We start from the raw sequence: 21,801 nt of genomic DNA, 5'->3' as shown, positions 1-21,801 counted from the left end.
TCGGTCGGCCCATCTAAAGTGCCTCTCGCTGGAGACGCCTGGCGTTCAAGAAGATCTCATTTGATTTAACCTCTTAACCGTCTCCAGAGCGTCGGCGCACTGAAGCGTTTTTTTTTTTTATTTAGTTCAAATATACTATCAGATTTAATGTTATACCTTGACAAACTATACATCATTAAAAAGATATAAGACTCAAGATTCAGTATTTGACCACTATTGTATTCTGAGAAACTTATAGTGACAGTTATGTCTTAATTTGTGTCAGGAGTTATGAAATTAAAAAATGAGTCGTTACCTTTAATATGAATTATGAGCGTCAGCTGCTCTCATTCAGAAAAAAACTCCCGTGCGATCGTCATGACAGCGCTTGACAAAACAACGTCCCTCAGGGCTTTTAGCTCAAACATGTGCAGATTTGGAGAAATATTGATAGATTCTCATAGCTTTACATCAGACTTCTATAGACAGGAATAATATTTATTGAATTTATACCCAAATGCGTCGATGTAATCATTTTGAGCGCTGTATACTCTGTACTGTGTTATCAATTCATCCTGAAAGTGAGGGCGCTGTTTGCACAGTAAAGTCCATATATGAATCACATGAAGAAGAGCCATAATCATGTGACATTCAGGAAGTCCTGCCACAACAAAGCTATCCGAGATCGCTGTAAAGTGCAGATAAAGATGTTTTGAAGACAATAAACATGATTGCAATGATATTTGATTTACCTGTGTTCTTCGAGTCATGTCAGGTATTTTCATAATAATTGATTATATGTATAATGTAATGCTAATCGAGATAGACTTTCAAATTGTGCAGAATACAATAAAATAATATATTTTCTATCTGATTTTTTTATCTGAAGCCAAATCAGATTACAGAAAGTTATTTAAAACACTCGACTTGCGCTATAAAGTAAGTTTGGAGAACAAACATAGTTTTATTCTCATAAATTGTCGTGTATTGATGGTGTGCTAAGCTAACATGCTAGCTAGTACTGAGCACCTGCTACCTTACTTCGGTGTAATTTTTATGATTTTTTTCTAAATAAGAATGCTTACTGAAATGTTTCGTTTTTCAAAAAGGGCATTTGATACAGTTTCACTGTGAAGTGAGAACTTTTATAAAATAAATGAGGGATTGAAACAGTGTGAATTGCTAGTCGTTAGTGATTATAATGCAGACAAAAGAAAAGCATATTTAGAGCAATAAACAGGCTGGAGAGGTGTGAATATGTGCAGGGGAGACTGAGACTGAATGGGGCTCGTTTTTGCAACACAAAACAATAGAGGCAATAGACTGAATAGATGCTTATAAGAAAACAATAAACACCAGTCTAATCAAAATAAAGTCATATGACATGATCTTGAAAAACATTGAACTAAATACAGAGTTTTAGACTTATCATCTTCAGATTTTAAATATAACATGGTTAGACATGTGGCTTTAGCTGCAGTGCATTTCTAGATTGCTACAATGCCAACTTCAATTTTATTTTCATGAAGATGTTTCATAAAAATAAATGTATAATAACTTTACAAAACTTTGAAGCTATTTATAACTATTTTTTTTCATTATGACAATAATTAATTCTACATTTACAATAAACTTCCAGGTGTCAGCTTTCAAATGAGATCTTACTTGTGCTTTTAGTACAAAGGGTTCATGAACTGTATCTGTTTCAGTTTGGGAATGCCATATCTGGGGATTTTTCAAAAATGGGCTTGAAGCTTAACAGGTTAACACTATCAAGCACTCAAGACCACAATAGCCGTATCTTCTGGCATCTATCAAAGTGCAGAGACCAAAAACCACTTTATGGTTTCTTCTTTTTCTGTTTTCAGAGATAAGTCTCGGAGTAATGACGTAATGCAGACATGTATGTGTTTGTCGGAAAAAGGACAGTCTTTAATTCCTATTTAGTCAGGTGTGTTAATGTAATGCTAATGGATTTTTAAACACAGAACATCTTAGCAAGAGTCCTAGCATTGTGTTAGCTAGTTTTGCACAGGTGCACCCCATATAAAGCCCTCTAATGATAATGTTTGGGTGAAATGTCCTGATTTAGGTGAGTGGGGAAGGGCAGAGGGGCCGTATAATTAATTACCACAGAAGCCATAGAGATTTACTTAGGTTTCCATGGTGACTTGGCATTGGATTTTATCAGGCTTGATCCGCTTCTCTCTTTCTTTCTTATTTGCCATGCATTTTTTTTCATGACTACTTTCACTCCTTCCCTTTTCTGTGGTACTAAAATTCAGAGAACGGCCATCACTGCATTTGTGACTCTCTCCGGCATAATGAAATGCCTTCCTGCTCATCATGTTGCCTAGAAGACCTGATAAAAGACCGAAGACTGCATGTGGACATGCTCACATTCAGACATTTTAAAAGGAATAACCCAAAAATGAAATGTCAGTCATTATTTACTCACCCCCATGTTGTTCCAAACCCAAATTACTTTGACATTTTTCCATGGAGCCTTTAGAATAACTAAGAATAATGAACACAAGTCATTCAGACTACTTTTATTATGTATTTAATATTAAGTATAATAAGTATTATGTTTTTTTTCCTTTTTAAAGTTTTTTTTTTAGCCTTTTTGTGCTCTTTCTCCCCATATATTTTTCAAAGTCCAATATGGCGAGTAAAGGCAAATGGGCTTGGAATTATATTAGGGGTGACTAAATTGTGACAGAATCTACATTTTATTTTAAATTAGTCATTTAATTAAGGAATATATCTGCAGTGCTTCTCAAAAGTTTGGGGTTAGTAAGATTTTTCTTTCAATGTTTTTGAAAGATGTCTCTTATTGTCACCAAGGCTGTATTTTTTTTTTTTTTTGATCAGACATATAGTAAAAACAGTAATATTGTCAAATGTTACAATTTAAAAACTCTTTTCTATTTTTATATATTCATTCCTGTGATGGCATGGCAAAGCTACATTTTCATTCAGCCATTACTCCAGTCTTCAGTGTCACATGCTCCTTTAAAATCATTGTTATATGCTGATTTGGTTGTCAAAAAACATTTCTTATTGTTGTCAATGTTTGGAAATCCTGATACTTTTTTTTGATGAATAGAAATTTCAAAAGAAGAACATTTACAACAACAATGTAATTGTTTTTACTGACACTTTTAATAAAAGTATCAATTGCTTTCAAATAAAATCTATACTATATATTACATGTAAGATCAACGCTTGTCTTCAAACTTGTCCTAATATCCACTTAAGGGCCTTGCGTATCAGATGGAGTGATCCGTCCTCACTGCCGAGAGGGAGACTAGGTCTCTACATCTGCACATAGTGATGCAGTCCCTGATGGGCAGGAGTAACAGAGAAAGTGTTTCGGTTTCTGCCTTTCAAGTTCCTTGCCTGAGGGCCCATCCTGATGTTCTCTCTTTGCCTCTGTTGATCTGTGTTTGTTTGTTTTATTCTGAGTTTAACCTGTCAGTATCTTCTTCTTTTGCTCACAGTGGGTTTATCGAGCATATTTAGTTGTCAAAGGAATTGAAAGCGTTTCTCTTTGAGTGTGTGACTCACGCGTCACTGTTTGATCTCATCAGCAGAGGACGGTTCAGTAAGTCATGGACGTCAGAGTCTCAATGAATGTTGTGGAATGTTTTCTGTAACACTTTTCCAATTGAGGACTGATATTAAAGATTTGTCACAGACCTCAATGAGTTTAACTACAGGATAAGATTAGATATTTTGGGTTTCTTTCTTCCATTATCATTTTCGTACTATTTTGATCAAATATATGCACAAGTAATTTTTAGAATCTTCTTGTTCCAGCCAATAGGATTTTTGAGAAGCCCTAGTTTTGTCCCCCGCCATTCGTCTAGAGACTCTAATGCTTCACACGGCTTCCAAATGTTCTGACACTGAAATTATCCAGTTGAACCCAGTGTGTATATCCAGCACAAAGCTTCTGTCAGAACGCATACATTTAAGAAGAAATGGCAGCACACAAGATAGTGGTGAGAACTGAAATGGACTAGATGGGAAGTCAATTTCTCCAATTTAATCTCTCATTTCATAAGGACCTATTTGGAACTCCATTTTCACTTCATCTCTATCTCTCACCCCCAACCCCCCCACCCCCCCCCTCCCCCCCAAGCTTGGTAATCAAGCTTCTTAAATCATCGAGCTACACCACCCAAAAGAGCTTAATAATGTTTGTGCTATCTGCGTTAATCAAATGCTTTTTGCTCTGCCTTTTACAAAGGCTTGTATCCTTGTGCCACGATGATAATCATAACTGACAATGAAAATGTCTTGCTTTTCTTGTCCGGCGGCAATTTCAGTGTACTATCAAATTAACTTGTCAGACGTGAAAGCAGCAGACGTCAATGGCTTCCTTCAAGATTCTCTCTCCGTTTCTGTAATGCTTTGAACAACCAAATATCTGCATTTTTTTTGATGGATGTATTTATTTGTTTCTATTTTGATTTAATGTTACCACATTAAACAATTGTTTTCCCCGCTTCTGTCTTTCTCTATCTCTCTATCTCTCTATGTCCCAGCTGAAGGACACTAAATCGGCTGATCAGAAGTCCACTCTACTGAATTTCCTGGCAGAGATCTGTGAGGAGAAATACCCTGAAGTGCTGAAGTTTGTGGAGGATCTACAGCATGTGGACCGGGCCAGTCGAGGTACTCAGAACCAGTGTCTGTTGTAAATAAATAAATCTTAAGTATTACAATGCGATTACATTATTGCGATATATAATATTTTTTTATTTTATTTTTTTTATTAAAAAATAGCAATGCTAACTTGTTTTGCTATTACTGTTTTATTTTTTGCTTTTTCATTTATTTTGCCTAAATTATACAATGCTTTAATTAGTTGGATAGTTTGCTGGTTTAAGGTGATTTAGCTGCCCTAACAACTCCCTGGCTTGAAAAGAAAAAAAGGTCTTCAGGCTGTCCTGTAGCTCAAACAGTAGAGCGTTGGCGCTTGCAACGCCATGGTCATGGGTTCGATTCCCTGGGAATGCAAGAACTGAAAAGAATGTAAAATGTGTACCTTGAAATGCAATGTAAGTCGCTTTGGATAAAAGCGTCTGCCAAATGCATAAATGTAAAATGTAAATGTCTTCAGTTCATAGCTGGCAACATGAGACGGTACTTTAACTGGTCTTTAACATCACTCTCACATGAACTACCAGTTTCCATGTGAGTTTTTGTCGACTTCTGTAATTGTTGATGTCCTCTGTGCTGCACAGGCTCATTTTGCTGCGCACACCCTGTCAGCGACACTAGACACAGAGATAATGTCAGCCTGTGTGTGTGCGTTTGAGTGCTCACAATTATAAAGCCGGTGAGTTGTGTCAGATCTCCGGATCATGTTATTGTAAATCTTAATCTCAACACATCACGATTAGAATCCACTAATATAAGCTGATATTTTCAGACAGTCTATGTCTATCTGCCTGTGTGTGTTTTAGCAGACAGAGAGAAGCCGAGGGGCCGTTGTGTGAGGTCACGTTGCCCTCGGCAGCCCTAGAGGCAGAGTCACAACAGGACCAGAGCAACTCACTGCGTTACCTAATGCTTCCACAAAGCAGGGCATGGAGAGTTTTGGCAGTGCGAGTACAAATAATCAAACAGGATTATTAGAGAGAGTGATTAATAAGCTGCCCTGCCTATATGTCTGTCAGCCTTAGAGAAAGTATTTACAGGGAACATAAAACTTGTGTTTTTCTAAATGAAACAAATAAGTCAGCAGGAATTGATGGAGGGCAGGACTTAGTAGTTGGGATTTTATTGGATTGTTAGACTTGTTAGATTGTAATATTATTGGTTAATATTGTTATTCTCTGGCTGTGTAGTGTGTTGATTGCATCAGCTGAACATGAAAGTTTCACAGGCTGGGAATGTTATTACATTTTTATACAGTTTTAACTATTATGATTTTTTTATTTATTATTATAATATACTTTGAAGAATGATTCACAGTAAGACCAGAGACATTTATTAAGACCTAATGGGGTTGATTTTTGATTCATGTTGACATTACAAACTGTTGACTCAATTTGACCCGAAAAAAAAAAAAAACTGAATTATGTCATTTAGTCACCCTTACATTGCTCCAAACCCATATGGTGTGCTTTTATGATGCTTTGCTGTCTTTTTTTTTTCTTCTTGGTGCTTGATGGCTTATGGTCACAATTTAGTTTCACTGTATGGAAATGAGCTCAGACATTCTCCAAAACAATCTCCTTTTGTGTTCCAAGGAAGTAAGGTTAGAGCAATGTAGGTTTTTCTGTCATGTCCTCTTTCTCCTACTCTGGCTCTGCAGCTTTTTATTAGTTTCACTTTTTTTCCTTTTTTTTCTGTCCGTCTCTTTCCCTCCCGTTCCCCATTTCATTAGTGCTGCCCACTCTTGTGCCCTTCATCAAAGCTGAAATGGCATTATGGGTAACATATCCCCACCACACTGAACGTCTGTCCCTGCACGCCCCTCAGGAAGCAGCCTTTGATTGTTTTACAGATATTACTTCCATTATTCTGTCCTTTAGAGCTCACATTTGCAGGTGTATGTTTTGTTTTTCTCCTGGAGATGGAGATGCTTTCATTAAGAATTAGCTATTGTCATTCCCCAGCTATTATTTTTTTGTCTCCCATTGTGGTGCGGTTAGGTCTAGGGTGATTCCCTTCAGTGGCTGCTAATGGAGGGTTAATACATGTGTGTTTCTTTAGTGTTTTTTTTTCAGGAGCACCTACTGACTGTTATTGAGGCTTTCTTTTACATTTTTATTTCCTTTGGCACACACTTTGCTACCAAAGTGGCTCTTAAGAAAGGGTACCTGAACATAGTGGATGTGTTTCTAAATCTAATGAGCTAACTACCTAGACAGCAGCGTTGTCCGAAATCTGAAAAATACTGTCTCTGCAGGCAGCATAGATATATCCTTTGCTGCCTATGATATCCCACAATAATGTGTGTTTGATTCTGTGACATTTGAGCAAAAAATAAAGATGGTGTCTGAAAGATGAAATTGGTGGTTAGTTTGTGTATAGACGTATACGCTTTCTTTCACGTAAACGCAAACAATCCTGCCATATCTAAATTCAAAATCATTTGTCTTTGACCTGTACAGAAACAACACAGATGAATCATGATGACAGTTTGTTCAAAAATACTTTTTTGAAAGAAAATAATACTTTTATTATACTGTCCTTTTGAATTTCTATTAATTAAAAAATCCAGATTTTTTAAAATCAATTTCCACAAAAAGATTAGGCAGGACAATAGTTTTCAACATTGAAATATTGAATATAAAATATATTAAAATAGAAATAAAATAGAATTATTTTTAATTGTAATACTATTTCACTATATTATTTATGTATTTTTGTTTGAAAAACATTACAATAAAATCTTACCAAACCCAAACTTTTGAATGGTTTGGTACTTTGTTCACAAGGCTAATTGCTTAGAACATGTCTCCCCAAGCTGCTGCATAATAATACTTTGTGCATGAATAAATGTATCTTACAGATATTCAAATTGACATAGGTCTGTAGGCGCTGGACTTTTGGGTCGCACTCAAAGTGCCAGTGCCAGTGCCAGCTACTTCTGACACTGTACTGTGAGACCAGATAGAGACATTTACCTCTCTACATTGACTCCATGAGAGGGAGCTAGAGATGAGTTTTTGTGGCTAAAGTGAGGTTTTTGCATTCAGCTTTTCCTGTCTGGTTATTTGTACATGCAATTTGGTTCTGATCCAGCTTTATACTGTTCTAAATGTAAAATGTGTGCTTTGACTCTATAGGCCAAGATATGGACAGTGTGAGAGGCACAATCAGTTGCTAAAAGCCTCAAATTGTTAAAAATCATTAAGCCCCCCCCCCCCCCCCCCCCCCAAAAAAAAAAAGTTTGACTTAACGAAGCAGATTACCGTTAAGTAGTTTAACATTAACACAATTCCTCATGAAAATGCAATAAATAATATCCTGTTAAGCTGAGCACATATAAGCCAAATCTCAACCTATGAGGTTCAGTCAATGTGTCCCATCACATTAAGCTAACACTGTGCATGGAACAAGATCGTCCCCTCCAAACAGTGTCTGCTTAATCAAACCTGAGCCTCTTATTAAAGTCACATAATTACCTCATCAAACTACCAGCATGTGTGAGGAACGGGTGAAAGATGCAGGCCTGGTTTGGTCTTACCGGAATTGTTGTAATAATAATGAACCAAATATATCTCTAAAAAATGATAGTTTTATGTAATAGAGTTTGCTAATAGGACATTGAACCTTTTAGAAATTGTATGCTATAAAGCTGACGTGTAATTTCTTTACCACTTTGGTCAACAAACTCCCCTTCACACACACACACGCACGCACACACACACACACACACACACATAAATAAATAAAAAGAGCATCAATTTTAACCTCATACATCCTAACTGAGTCTGCACAGAATACCTATTCAGTGATGTGTTTGTGAGAGAGGAACACGAATGTGATATCGATCAAATGTTGAGAATAGTAACCTCCACACACAGTCACTGCGACAGGTGTTCATACAATTGACTACGCACATTTACACTCCAGTTGAAGACACACTTCAGATGTGCAAAATGTAGCATTTACCATGTGATACAATGCTGTTCCAATTGTTAAAGGTGCCCTAGAATGTTTTTGTTTTAAATTATTTTATAATGTTTCCTGGGTTACCCTTATAATGTTAGTATGTTTTTTAGATAAAAAATAATCATAATTTAGAAATAAATGGCATTTTTCCTAGCCTGCTTTTAGCCTCTGACTTGAACACTCTGTTTGAAGGGGCGTGTCTGCTGTGGGATTCAGTGTAACCGCGGCCACTGCTGTGATTGGCTGACATGCTTGCATATGAAATAGCAACGCATTACATGTGAAACTCTCTCGAATACTTTTACTACTGCTATTATACGTTTTTACTATAACAGCTATCGAGATTAACGAATCGTGAGATGTTTTTAAAGTATTTAGATCTATTCCCATCACATAAAATGTTGCCGTGATGAGCATTGAGCAGATGACAGTCTGTTGATCGCGAGAATGAAGATCTTATCATTGCAAAGCAGTTTCTGCACTCTCTCTAAGGCTTTCACCAATGCAAACACGGTGATGTAAATACAGTAAGAGCTTCGTGTTGCAGTGTAACGTGCGTCATTGATTTCATAACGAGTTTGGCAAGTGTCCAGATAAACTCGCGCTGTGTGGAAAGATTGTTCTTTGATCGCTTTCTGTATATAATTTGTTCACAATTTAAATACGATTATTTTCATCCTACTAAAAGAAACGATGTGAAGCTGATATTTTAGTCACTGGCTTGACTTACTGATGCATAAACAGTATTGAACGATTTTGAGAGAAAGATTACCTGTCTGAACTTGAACAATTACACATCAGAAAGTGTTGCTTGGTAGCTCGATCCGAGGCCAGCTCTGTATTGGCCCAAGTTGAGGAAACACTCGGTGAAATGTTTGGAAATTTCCAGAGAAAATAAAATTAACCCATTGTTTCTTCAGAGGCTCAGATGAAGGAACTAAAAAATACTTTTGTGTTCATGTGTACATCCACACTGAGCAACTGCCATGCTTCGGCTGCGCAGTTCCGCCTGGCATTGAGGGCTGGCATTATGCAAATATTTGGAGGCGTACATATTAATGATCCCGACTATTGCGTCACAGTCGGTATTGTGTGGAGAACCGACCGTTTTTCAGGGGTGTTTTTCATAAACGTGAATTAAATGAGAACGCGAAAACAGTCCAGTTTGAGATTCACTCTATGTCATGTCCATGCACTGAACTCTTGTTATTTGACTATACCAAGGTAAATTCAATTTTGAATTATAGGTCACCTTTAACATTAGTGAACATGAACTAACAATGAAAAACTCTTCCAAAACCTTTATTAATCTTTGTTGATTTTTATTTCAACATTTATTAATGCATTACTTTGTATCTGTTAACAATATTTCATGGATCTCAGCTAACATTAACTAACAACGATCAGTATTTTGTTATCTAATGTTAACAAAGATTAATTAATACTGTTACAAATAAATTGCTCATTGTTAGTGCATTTTAACTCGCGTTAACTAATGAGACCTTAATGTAAAGTGTTACTCTGCTCTTTATCAATGCTAGTATCTTTTTTTTTCTTGTTGTAATTGCATGTTTAAACCAAACACATCAGATGTTTTGCATAGAAAACAAAAATGGCAAACAAATGGCAATAAATTGCTTTGAAATAAACAATTAATAAAATAATTAACACCAGTGAGACCTCAGAGTTAAAAATGATCAAAGGGCTTTACTGTTGACGTCTCACACTGTGAAAGAAGAGACAACTCTCTCTACCTTTTTTAAAGGATTTGTTTGCTGTCTAGCTATAAAAAGGACTCAAAACAGATTATATGTATATATGCAGTATATGACTGCAGAGTCTTCTGAAGACTTACGGCAGCTTTATGTGAGGAACACTGAAATTTTCCCTTCCGTTATAGCTCTGAAATCTCTATAAACTTTTTTTTTTCTTCCCCAGTGAATGTCCCTGTCCAACAGAACTTGGTTTCTGAGGAGTGTTTGTCATCTGGAAACATGCATTTTGGATCTGCTGTAAGTAAAGCGTGTCAGTGCATTGTTTTAAATCTGTATCTCTCTGTGTGTGTAGTATCAGCAGAAAACCTTGAGAAGAGCCTGAGACAGATGGAGAAACACCTGCTGCAGTTGGAGAAGGATCTGGACACTTTCAGCTCCACAGACGACCAGCAGGACCTGTTCCACAGCAAGATGGCAATATCCTTTCACACGTTTGCATACACACACTGTACATTTCTTTTTCTCTTTTTTTTTTTGTCTATACACACTTATTCATTGTTGTGCTGTTATCAACATTGTTAGTTCTCTTGCACATGGTGGCAACACATTTTCTGGTACCCTTGTCAACCTCACACACATTCACAAACACTAATCAGAGTTTATGTCGGCGTGTGCAAATAAATTATTTATATTGAACTTCACCGAGCTGCTTGTGAAACCTGGTTTGATAATGGAGTTGTACATTCCTGTACTTGCTTGTTAGTTCTTTTCCTTGCTGTCTGTCATTGCTCTCGAAATCATTTCCTGCTGTCTCCTTTGCAAATGGCAAATGTTTGAAAGCCAGACGTGTTGCCAGGGGAGATACCAGTGGCACAAACTAAACGCTGATCAAAACAGATAGCCTAATATTTGTCAATGAACCTTTCTTTTAGTGCATTTTGTACAGCTCTATGGAGCAGGTAGTCTTGTGTAGCTTCGTTATTCATTTTTCTTACTTGGCTCTACCGAATGTTTTCTTTTTTGCTGGTGTGCTTGCTGTTTCATGGGCAAAAAAACAGCTGTGACTTTATTACTTTAGTGGGGTGCTCATGATCCAGTGAATTCCGGCAGTAGATGCCTGTGTTCTGGGTCTGACCCGACTGCTCTACCCTTCACGCTGTCCTAGCTAGACTCTACCAGGGGAGGTTATTATCTCACTCACCAGCCACATAGTGGACTGTCTTCCACCCTACGTCCCTCCTCTCATCCATACTGTTTTTCTCTGTTTATTTATTTTTCTTTTGCCTGAAGACTTTTTTTTTTGTTTGTCTACTCTAGCCTTTAATTTTTCATTTGGTTTTCTTCTTTTTTCTTTCTTCATTTAATAGCTACATTTAGTGCCTTGTCCCTACCGATATATTTTATGAATGCATTGACTCAAATCCTAGAGAGCTACCCTGCTAGACAGCATTTTGGGGTACTGTTGTTCAAATTTGAAAACACTGATGCCAAAAATATGCTCACTTGGTGGGCAGCTCTTGGTGGGTATTTGCAGTGGTCTCTTACAATGGGCATCAACGTTGTATTTATAAGTCTTGCGTAGTAATGTGCTGAAATATTAGGGATGCGTGATATATTAGTACCACAGCAGTTATCAGCTGATTTTGGAGTTTTTCTTTAATGTTTTTTTTTTAGGGCTGTGCAAAGATTAATTGCGATTAATCGCATCCAAAATAAAAGTTTGTGTTTACATAATATATGTGTGTGTGCTGTGTATAATTATTTTGTATATATAAATACATATGCACGCATGTATATATTTAAGAATTATTTGCACGTAAATACTGTATATATATAAATACATAATCTATATTATATATAAATATAAATATTTTATAAATGAATAACACATTTTCTTAAATATATACATGCATGTGTGTGTATTTATATATATATATATAAAATAATTATACACAGCACACACAAATATATTATGTAAACACAAACTTTTATTTTGGATGTGATTAATCGCAATTAATCTTTGCACAGCCCTAGTTTTTTGTTTTTGTTTGTCATTTAGAATTGCCTTTGCCATTGGGGCGACAGTGGCTCAGTGGTTCATGTAGGTTGTCTACAAGCTGGAAGGTTGGTGGTTCAATCCCCGGTTCTACCTGACCAAGTGTCGAGGTGTCCATGAGCAAGACACCTAACCCCAGCTGCTCCCGACGAGCTGGATGGCGCCTTTATGGCTGACACCGCCGTCGGTGTATGAATGAGTGAGTGAATGGGTGAATGTGAGGCAATATGTAAAGCGCTTTGGTGGCCATTGGGTCTGTGAAAGCGCTATATAAATGCAGTCCATTTACCATCATCTAAAGCTCACTTAGTTCATATCTAAACAATAACAATTTAATAACATTTAAGACCCCTTCACACCTATAACTATAGCGATTACTATATTAGCGTTCACACCAGAGGACAATATCATTGTTTATTTTAAGCATGCTCTGCAGTAGCAGAGTCTGTAGTCTGTTACTTTAAATGATTTCGCTCTTAAAATAAAATGGATTCTGATTGGCTGTCAGTGGTTTTATCGTTCATCAGCTGGGGAAAAAAAATATCTTTCTGAAAGTGATTCCAACGATATTGTTTTACTGTGCTGTTATTGTTATAGAGTAGTTGTGGTGTGGACTGGTATTCTTTTACATTTGGATTTTTTTTTTTAGAACTGTCTTTACCATTATAGTTATCGTCCTTGGTGTGAATGGGCCTTTAAATATAATATTGAGCAAAACGTAAAATGAATATCCATTTTGTACAGTACACTGTCATGATGCAGATTATCAGTATTCGCCAGTGTTGCATCTCTAAAAATATACAATCTAACCAGAGGCTGCATTTTATGGACACTACATGACATTTTATGGACACTAAATGGCCAAAAGTATGTAAGCACCCGAATATTCTGCTTTAACAGCATATAACATGATGTTTTGCTATGTCCTATTCTACTGTAAATGACTAGGGAGACTGTTTATTGTATGCACCTGTTAGTATGCATGCATCTGAAATAGTTCATTAGAAGGGGGTGTCCACATGCATTTGTGTGTGTCTCAGGTACTGTATTATGGGGTGTTTGTTAATAGTGTGTCTTAGTGTCGTGTAAGTGTACAGTATGAGAGTCTAACAAGCTCAGGTGTACAGGAAAAAAATCGATGCTTTTCAATTCCTCTGCACAGTTGTGTTGTGTTCAAGGGTCCATCAACCTCTCTCTCTATCTCTCTCTCTCTCTCTCTCTCTCTCTCTCTCTCTCTCTCTCTCTCTCTCTCTCTCTCTCTCTCTATTTAGTTTAGCTCTCTGTCATTTAGAACAAAAACCCAGAACCCACATTCCTCTCTCTTTCCTCTGTTACTGCTAACACCGCTCAGCTCCACAAGGCACAGGCCCTTTTCTTTCCTCTGAGCTCTTAGCACCAGCAACCAGATCAGTATTAACGTTAATGAAGTCTTATCTCTCGCTCTCATACACCGTCTGTCCTTTCATTAGGTGAGCACGTCCCCTGCGCCTCATTCTCCATTCATATTTGGAAGGCGTGAATGAACTCGCAGTATAAAAGACAGCAGAGGAGACGCACAAAACAGATCTGTGTGCGTATGCCACCGAAAGAACTCCCAAAAGATTTCATGTGTATGCCGAACAAGCATCGCTGTCCAGCCTGTCTGCCCTTCCTTATAATGTCTTCATCATGAATAAGTCATGGAGGACCTGAGTCCTGGTGTGAAATTTGTGGGTTAGAGTAGCTCCGCCCTGTCTCTAGATACTCTCTACTATCTCTCTACTACTTTTTAGCAGAGTTCTGGCTAATAGTCACTTTTACCTTGCCTTGGAAGAGCTGATTATGCAAGTCAGCTGTTCAGGTGAGCTTACAAAGAAACTGTGGCAATCTAGGACAGTAGATTGCCACACAGCAGAGATTTTGCTCAATTCAGCACAAACACACTAATGCATATAAAACAGCACACAGGTCATATAAATATACATATAAATATGATTGTGTTGGTAGCCCCACTCAATGTTAATGAGTCTTAAAGCAAACTCAGTGAAGATGTACCATATTGATTTTGGAGTTATACATGAAGATATATTTGATAAATCAAATGCAGCATTATTTATAGCAATTAAGCAAAATACCCTGAAGAATGTTGTAGGCTTTAACGTAAGAAGGACAGGCGAATGACAGCAGGTGCGATTGTCATCTGTTGTGGCACTTAACTACAGATCTGTTTGTAGTTTGACTGCGCTTCATAGAGGCTGCCGTGGTGCAGTTCAAAAGTCAATCTGAGAGCACCTCCTGAAAACAGTTCACCTCGCGGCCAGCTCGTACACACACCTCATAAACATACACCTCATAAACACACAGACACGCGCACACACCCTCTCTCTCTCTTAATGCCATTAATAAAAGCAATATTTCTTTGGACGTCGATATAAAGTTTTAACCTTTTTTTGGGGGGGGGTGAATAGTGTGATGTGAGGCAGCAGCTTCAAACAGTATTACTAATTAAAAACCACATCAAAGCGAAAATATTAGTTATGATATTTGAAATAAAGCTTGCCATCTTTGCATAGGCATTCCTAACCTCACAGCAAGGATTAGACCCAGATTCTCTCTTTCATGTCATGTGTGTAAGAGTCACAGTGTCAGTGCATGCATGTGTATGTGTGAGACATAATGCTAATGTTTGTTATAGACATTTTATGTGGCGGCTTAGTGAACCGGAGTATGATATGAAAACAAAAGAGCTCTTAACCCCTGAGAGTGAATATGTGTGGGTTATAGGTCAGTCATGCTTTTATATCTACATCCTAGTGAAACTTCACTCATACAATAAGAATATTATTATTTTCTTAGCACTTGTGTTTATATACTGTAAAAATCTTTGTCCAACCCCAAGGACACACACACACATAATGTATATGTATATATTTTTCCTCTGGCCCACTGTTTTCTTTCTTTGTCGGCATGTATGTAGATTGTTTCACTCTCCATTCCAAAAGGAAAACTTTGATCTTCATCAAAGATTTTCACCCATCCCTTTTTCTCACACCAGACTTGTGTTCCCAGAATGTTATTTTTCAGTGTGCACACATATGGCAGTGTTCATGTGATATGCAAGTGAACACGTGTAGGGTGTTAATTAATGACATGCACAACTATTAATATAGCTCATGAGCAATTCCATGCAAATGTCACCTTACCATGAAAAAATGAAGTTTTTACCAAAAGAACAAAGCCCTTTTTAAGTTGTGCATTTAGTTATGTATTTTACTGTGCTCTAATCGAAATTTGAAGGAAATCGCCATGTTTATCCACCACATATGAGGTGTGCACCGATAGGAAAATTACATTTTCATCCAACATTTCATGTTTACAAAAGAGTTAGATCTTGATCAACTAATGGTCAACAATGAATTGGAGTGGCATCGGTCCGTTAGATCAAACCAATTTCAAATACAATTTTTAGGTTACAACTGCATCTGTCTCTGATGTAGACTGGTTTAGATTTATTTAAATGCAGGTCCCACACTGGTTACACTTAACAGCATGAAAGATGGCGTGAACACATGATATATAATCACATGCTATTATCCATAACCATTTGCGGTACAATTTCAGTTTTAATTTGATTAACTTATTAAAGCATTATAAAAAGCATTTTAAACGCATTTTCATAGTCTAATATGTTCCTCTTTCAGAACTGCCACGTCCGTAACAGATAGATATTTTAATAGATATTAAATCGATATTTTATGTTCTGTGGAGAGCCAACCCATCTCCAGATGTTGGATATTGTTGCTTATTGTTTGTCTATTGTAATTCACAAAGTCTACAAAATATGTTGTCTCCCAATAACTCACAACTTTTTTTTGTCACGTCGGTAATGCATGGTGAATTTTGCTCCCCTTTAAAAAGTAAAAAATGTAAGGTTTTCTTGCTAAGATCTGAATGAATTTATGGTTGTTCAGTGTTGGCATAAGGGTCACCTTATAAACATGGGCTTTGCAGAGATTTGCAGCCCACATGCTTCCATTCGATATAAATGCATGTGGGCTGCAAATAAATGTGGAACATAAACACTGGTTTAAATAACTGTCTACAAGTACTTTTTAGCCATCTATAATTGTTTGTTGAAGAATAAAATGCCTGTGTGTATACATGCTTTCCCAATAAATAACATGTTTTGCATTGCCTCCTACTGTACACACCAGCAGTTTTAATTGGATAAAGAGCAGTAATGGATAAAGCGCTTGGCTCTTTTAACCATAATTAAAATGAACTGGACTTTTACATGTGAACTATTTATATGCTCTTATACGATATGTGTCTGGGTTTTTGCATGTGTGGGCTGCACAACTTAAGCAAGTGTTGCATTATGGGCTTGTAGTCATGCGATCAGGGATTAAAAGTTAATTGTTTTCATTTTGGTTCATTGTTAGCGGAAACTACGCTTAAGCTCTGACATTTCACAACATCCTTTCCAAATGGCAACCTTTTAGAATAAAATAAAAGATTAACTTTCCTTGCCTTGAAATGAGAGTGCACTGCAATAATAAACTTGAAAATTAAATAACAATTGCATAAATTACTGCTGATTTATTGAACTTTTTTGTGTATTATGTTCAAAGGTGCTGCAGGATGATTGTTTTCTTTGGTCATTGGTTTTTGGGGGTTCATTTGTTACCTGCAATCAGAAACAGCATTTTTACTCTGGAACTCTTTTTTTTCCATTTTATTTAATTAATTTAACCAAAGTATCACAATAAAGAAGAAAATGTATTATTATTCCTTAAATTATTTTAATGAAAATCCTGTTGACAACACGTTTTCTCATTCACTTTTCAATACTGTTTTGGATAAGTCCTTGACAATGATTCCTCACAGTTTCTCTACGCAGGCAAGAGATCAGTACCAGAAGCTGATGATCATGCACAGTAATATGGTGACCCTTTACCTCAACATGCTGGAGTTTTTCGCCATCGACTCCAAGAAGACTTCCGTGGAGGAACTCTTCACTGACCTCAGCAACTTCAGAGCCATGTTCATGGTAAGCCGCGACTCTGATTCAGCATATAATCACAGTCTCTATACCATGTGAAATGGAGTCGTGTCAGTGCCCTGTTGAAACCAGCTTGTGTTTGCGGTATCTGCAGCTTTGCAGTAGCCCCACACCAGCTTTCAATGACTTTACAGGGAATAATCTGGCTCTTTCTCCTTCCAGCCATGACCCTTTTGGCCCACAAGCCCTGACCTACTTGAACAGGAGGAAGTCTTGTGTATGTTATCATAAGTAGAGGGAACACTGGGTATTTAGTAGCCAAATATTGCTCGTCTTGCAACGATAGGTGCAGGTCATGCACACATTAAGACTGAGCGCTTTCTGTCTCCACTTACTGTCATTGAGTGTGTGCGTGCTTTTACACACTCCCTTCATTCCCATTCTGAAGGTTCTAGTGCACTAATCTGACAAAAGAGAAGCCGCCTGTCTCCTTTATGAAAAGCCATTTGAAATGCAAAGTTATTTTCCACTTGGCTGCTACAGTGATGAGACGAATCTCGTTGCCTTTATTATTTTAAATGATTTCATGATGGAAATGCTGAAATTTAGGGAATGAGCTGATGGCGGGTCCACCATCAGATGCATGATAATGCACTCCTGTGGCGCACCTTTGAAACCTGTTCTCGGTGGAGCAAGGGACACAGAACTTTCGCTCCAGACGAGCAGCCTGTACTGTACTCTGTCAGACTGAGTTTTCACACTCGCCGTGAAACAAGGCAACAGAGAGCACGATAGGGGTTATAATTAACCAAAATCAGCAGTCTGAAAAATTTAGCAGGGTGCAGGCTGTCATGTTTAAAAGAAGATTCTTGGTTGTGTTTTTGCTTTATAGGTTTTAGACTGGGCTTGGATGCTACATTTGACACAAATAAAAATGACACTGAGGGACAGCTCATTCAATACATGTAAAACTTTAGGAAATACACTGTCAATTCATTGTCAACAATATGTTGTCTGAACCAGGGGTTTTCAAACTTGGGTCTTCTGAAAATAAAATAAAGAATAGAAACATAATTATAATACATTATATTAATAATAATATAAATATTATATTATATTAATATTGGCTTAAGTACAATCATGATGTAAATAACATTGATTTATTTAATATTAATATAAACTATTATATTTACCTCAAAGCTGCAGTCCGTAGCTTTTTTTGGGTTAAAAATTATCCAAACTACATATTTGAGAAAATACATAACCAGCCAGTGTTCAACGCTATCTGCTTGCCTTAGCTCGATTCAAAACGGTAAGCTTGTAATAATGTTTTTAATTCCAGTGGCACTGGTGGATTTCTGCGGGAGATTCGAGCTTGTCTTTGCGTCATTACGTCACATCTGTACACATAAAGAAGGAGTCTCGGCTAGTGTAAGCTATATTGCGTGTGAGGATGTTGGAGGTGGAGATTTATAGCCTTTTCTCACAGCACTTGATATAATTAAACTTATCAATTTGATGGCGGATCCAGAAAGGTTCAAACGACAATCACCAGATTGTCAACAGATTCACCCGCTGTAAAATGCAAAAGTCTTCGTTCGGACTTCGGAGTGGCTACAGAAAAAAAGAGACTGCAACCGGACCCATGCGCAAACAAGGATAATATCGGAAGGACATTACATGTAGTCACGCAATGCTGACGTTGTTAACATTAACAATTTGAGAACAAAGTATAATTTGCACGGTTTTGCGTGATAAGATAACTTATAAGCGATTGTTAGATTTAATCAGCGCGATTTACTGCAATGTCAGAAGAACCAAAACAAAAGTGGATGTTTCTACTAGTTCAGATGACATTTTCCGGTGAAAATTCTTATGTTGGTCACACTTCCAAAAAGAATAATCTGTGATTCTGAATGCCAGTATCCACACCGGCGTGGTGACTGACAGCCGCACACTCTCCTCAAACATTGTGTTCATCCGCGCTGTGCCGTGTCGAGGGTGTTGAAGTACAACTCACGCAAAGTTGATAATTCCGCGAATGACTGCAATTGCAGATTTCGAACAGAGATGGCGACAAAGAGGAAAAACGCCGGACTGCAGCTTTAATATTTCCAGATAATATATATACAAAAAAACTTCTGGCTTTAGAACATTCAGGATGTAAATTAATTAATTTTTATCACAGTAACATCAAATGCATTTACAATCCAGTTGTGTAATATGGCATATTTTAGAGTAAAACAATTCAAGTTGTTTATTTTTTTTGAAAATGTAAAAAAAAAAAAAAATCAACAAATTGTTTATTTATTCACTTATTTTGTAATGTGGACAATAACCTTAGGAACATGAATTAAGAAAATAAATGGGGGGTCAATTTTAGTTTCATGTTGACTTTGAATATCGGTGGCTTCAAGATTTTAAAGGGGTGTAGCCAGATTCAAATGTTTCTTTCTTCTTCTCTAACCCATTCTTCCTGCCCTCTGCTTCTATTTCTTTCCTGTCCATTCTTCACCCTCATACAGAATGTCTCTCCCTCACTCTCTCCCTCTTTCTGCCCTTTTCCAGGTCAGTGAGTTTTCAGCCCTCAGAAGCAGCTTGTTTAAATCAATGCTGAGGAGTGGCAGGGGACCAGCAGTAGAGCAGGAGGCTACAGGCCTTCACACACACTCACCTTACCACAACATTGTATGCACTCACACATTCCTGCACACCAAACACTCACACACATGCAGCCACGCATGCTTAGTCATCCTCTCAATAACATCTCTCTCGCTCGCTCTCTTCGGTTCTGACTGCTTTTTTTCTGCAGAATGACATTGACAGGATGTCTGCACATGATGGAGATTGTTTTTGGCTGCTGCCCCACTGATTCCCAGCAACACGGGCACATACTTGAGACACACATTCCGACTTTCTCAACCCATTTTCTAGGGATGCACCAACATGAACATTTTGGCCGATACCGATAATTCCGATACCGATAATTCTCTCAACTGATATATTGGCCGATAAATCTAAATTCATATACTTCGATAGCCTGTATACATAAACAAAAGGCTCACCATTAAAAGCCATGTCCCAAACACTTCAACATAAATCAAACATATACAAACTTCGGTAAACTCCACAATAATAATTGGGAATGTGCTAATTAGACTGTAGTGAGTGCATAGACGTCTTTTGAGCTGTTGTGATCTTTTTGGCGCTCTAATGATGCATGACAGTCACTCAGATCCCTGTGAACCGATCAGCTGTTCCGCTTTACAGCACGACAAAAAAACATGAATGAACTCAGGGCTCGACATTAACACTTGTCTGGGACAAGTGGAATTTTTGAAGGGGCAAGTGAAAGATAATTTGAATTGTCCGACCGGACAAGCAGCTTAATTTTAGTGACAAAAAAATAACCAGGAAAGCATCGAAACGCAAGAATGATTGTGATTTTATTACATTCAATGTAAACAGCGGTTGATAATGAGTAACGTTAGTGTATTTCTGCTAACAACGTCGCGTTGAGGCTCTTTGTTAGAGATACATTCGTAGAGAGATCAAAACAAATGAGTGAAACAGCACACAGAAAACTCACAGAAGAAATGTACTGAGGTAAATATTCGAATAGTTGTTTTTTAAATTTATAACATATGATTTAGTTTAACATAACACAACTAAGGGAGCTGTTTTGCTGGATATTATTATCACGATTGAAAATGTAACATTGAATTTATAGTTCAATAAACAAGTAGCGTAGTTAATTTATTATTAAGCTACTTACATTTTAGACACAAACAATATTAACTGTTTTTGTTCTATTTCACCAACGAAAATAGTTCCAAAGGAAAGCAACAGCAGCGCGATGTTTTGTTACTGAATGATTCAGCGTTTTGAACGAACCTTTTGTATGAATCAATGACTCACTAATTAAGACGGTCACTTGCCGCCACCTTTTGGGCGGTTTAGTTTCATGTTTAAGTATTGCATTTTTTTTATTTGTATATTCTAACATTTATTTAAAACATCAATCTCATAACATTATTTATTGCAGTTGTAATTTTGCAGTGCGAATTATTTAATTTGATGGGTAACAGCCCTATAGTGTCTTATTATAACTGAATTTATCGATCAAATGTAAGAATTTGACATGAAAGATGATGCATACATTTAGTAAGGTAATAAAAGTTCTCTTTATAAAAATAAATAACACTCTGGGGTAAATATAACAAATATAAAGATTTAAGTTTGTAACCCCCCCCCCCCCCCCCCCCCATGGAGACATGTCACCATTTTTGCCACTGTTGAGTTTGCAGGTATGAGGCTAGGTAGGTAGCTCTGATTTGGATGTGTCTGTGATGCAGAAAATGCTCATAATCATAATTATGATTTGGATGTTTATGAAGCTTAAAATGTTGTCTGTAGGTAGCTTTGATTTG

General features: G+C 37.1%; 1 protein-coding gene across 1 annotated transcript in view; it reads left to right on the top strand.

Moving 5' to 3' along the window:
* The window catches only part of diaph3 (diaphanous-related formin 3), a 410,831-nt gene that overhangs the window by 286,791 nt on the left and 102,239 nt on the right, over positions 1-21,801 (top strand). Inside the window, exons 22-24 of the mRNA XM_056248660.1 lie at positions 4,533-4,662; positions 10,687-10,811; positions 17,255-17,419. Of these exons, the coding sequence (XP_056104635.1) occupies positions 4,533-4,662; positions 10,687-10,811; positions 17,255-17,419 (420 nt within the window). The remainder of the gene's footprint in view (positions 1-4,532; positions 4,663-10,686; positions 10,812-17,254; positions 17,420-21,801) is intronic.

The sequence above is a fragment of the Rhinichthys klamathensis genome, unplaced genomic scaffold, assembly GCF_029890125.1.
Source record: "Rhinichthys klamathensis goyatoka isolate OS25496 unplaced genomic scaffold, OSU_Roscu_1.1 h1tg000056l_1, whole genome shotgun sequence".
Taxonomy (NCBI): Eukaryota; Metazoa; Chordata; class Actinopteri; order Cypriniformes; family Leuciscidae; genus Rhinichthys; species Rhinichthys klamathensis.
The sequence above is the reverse complement of the archived record's forward strand: the minus strand, read 5'-3'. Positions and strand labels throughout refer to the sequence as shown.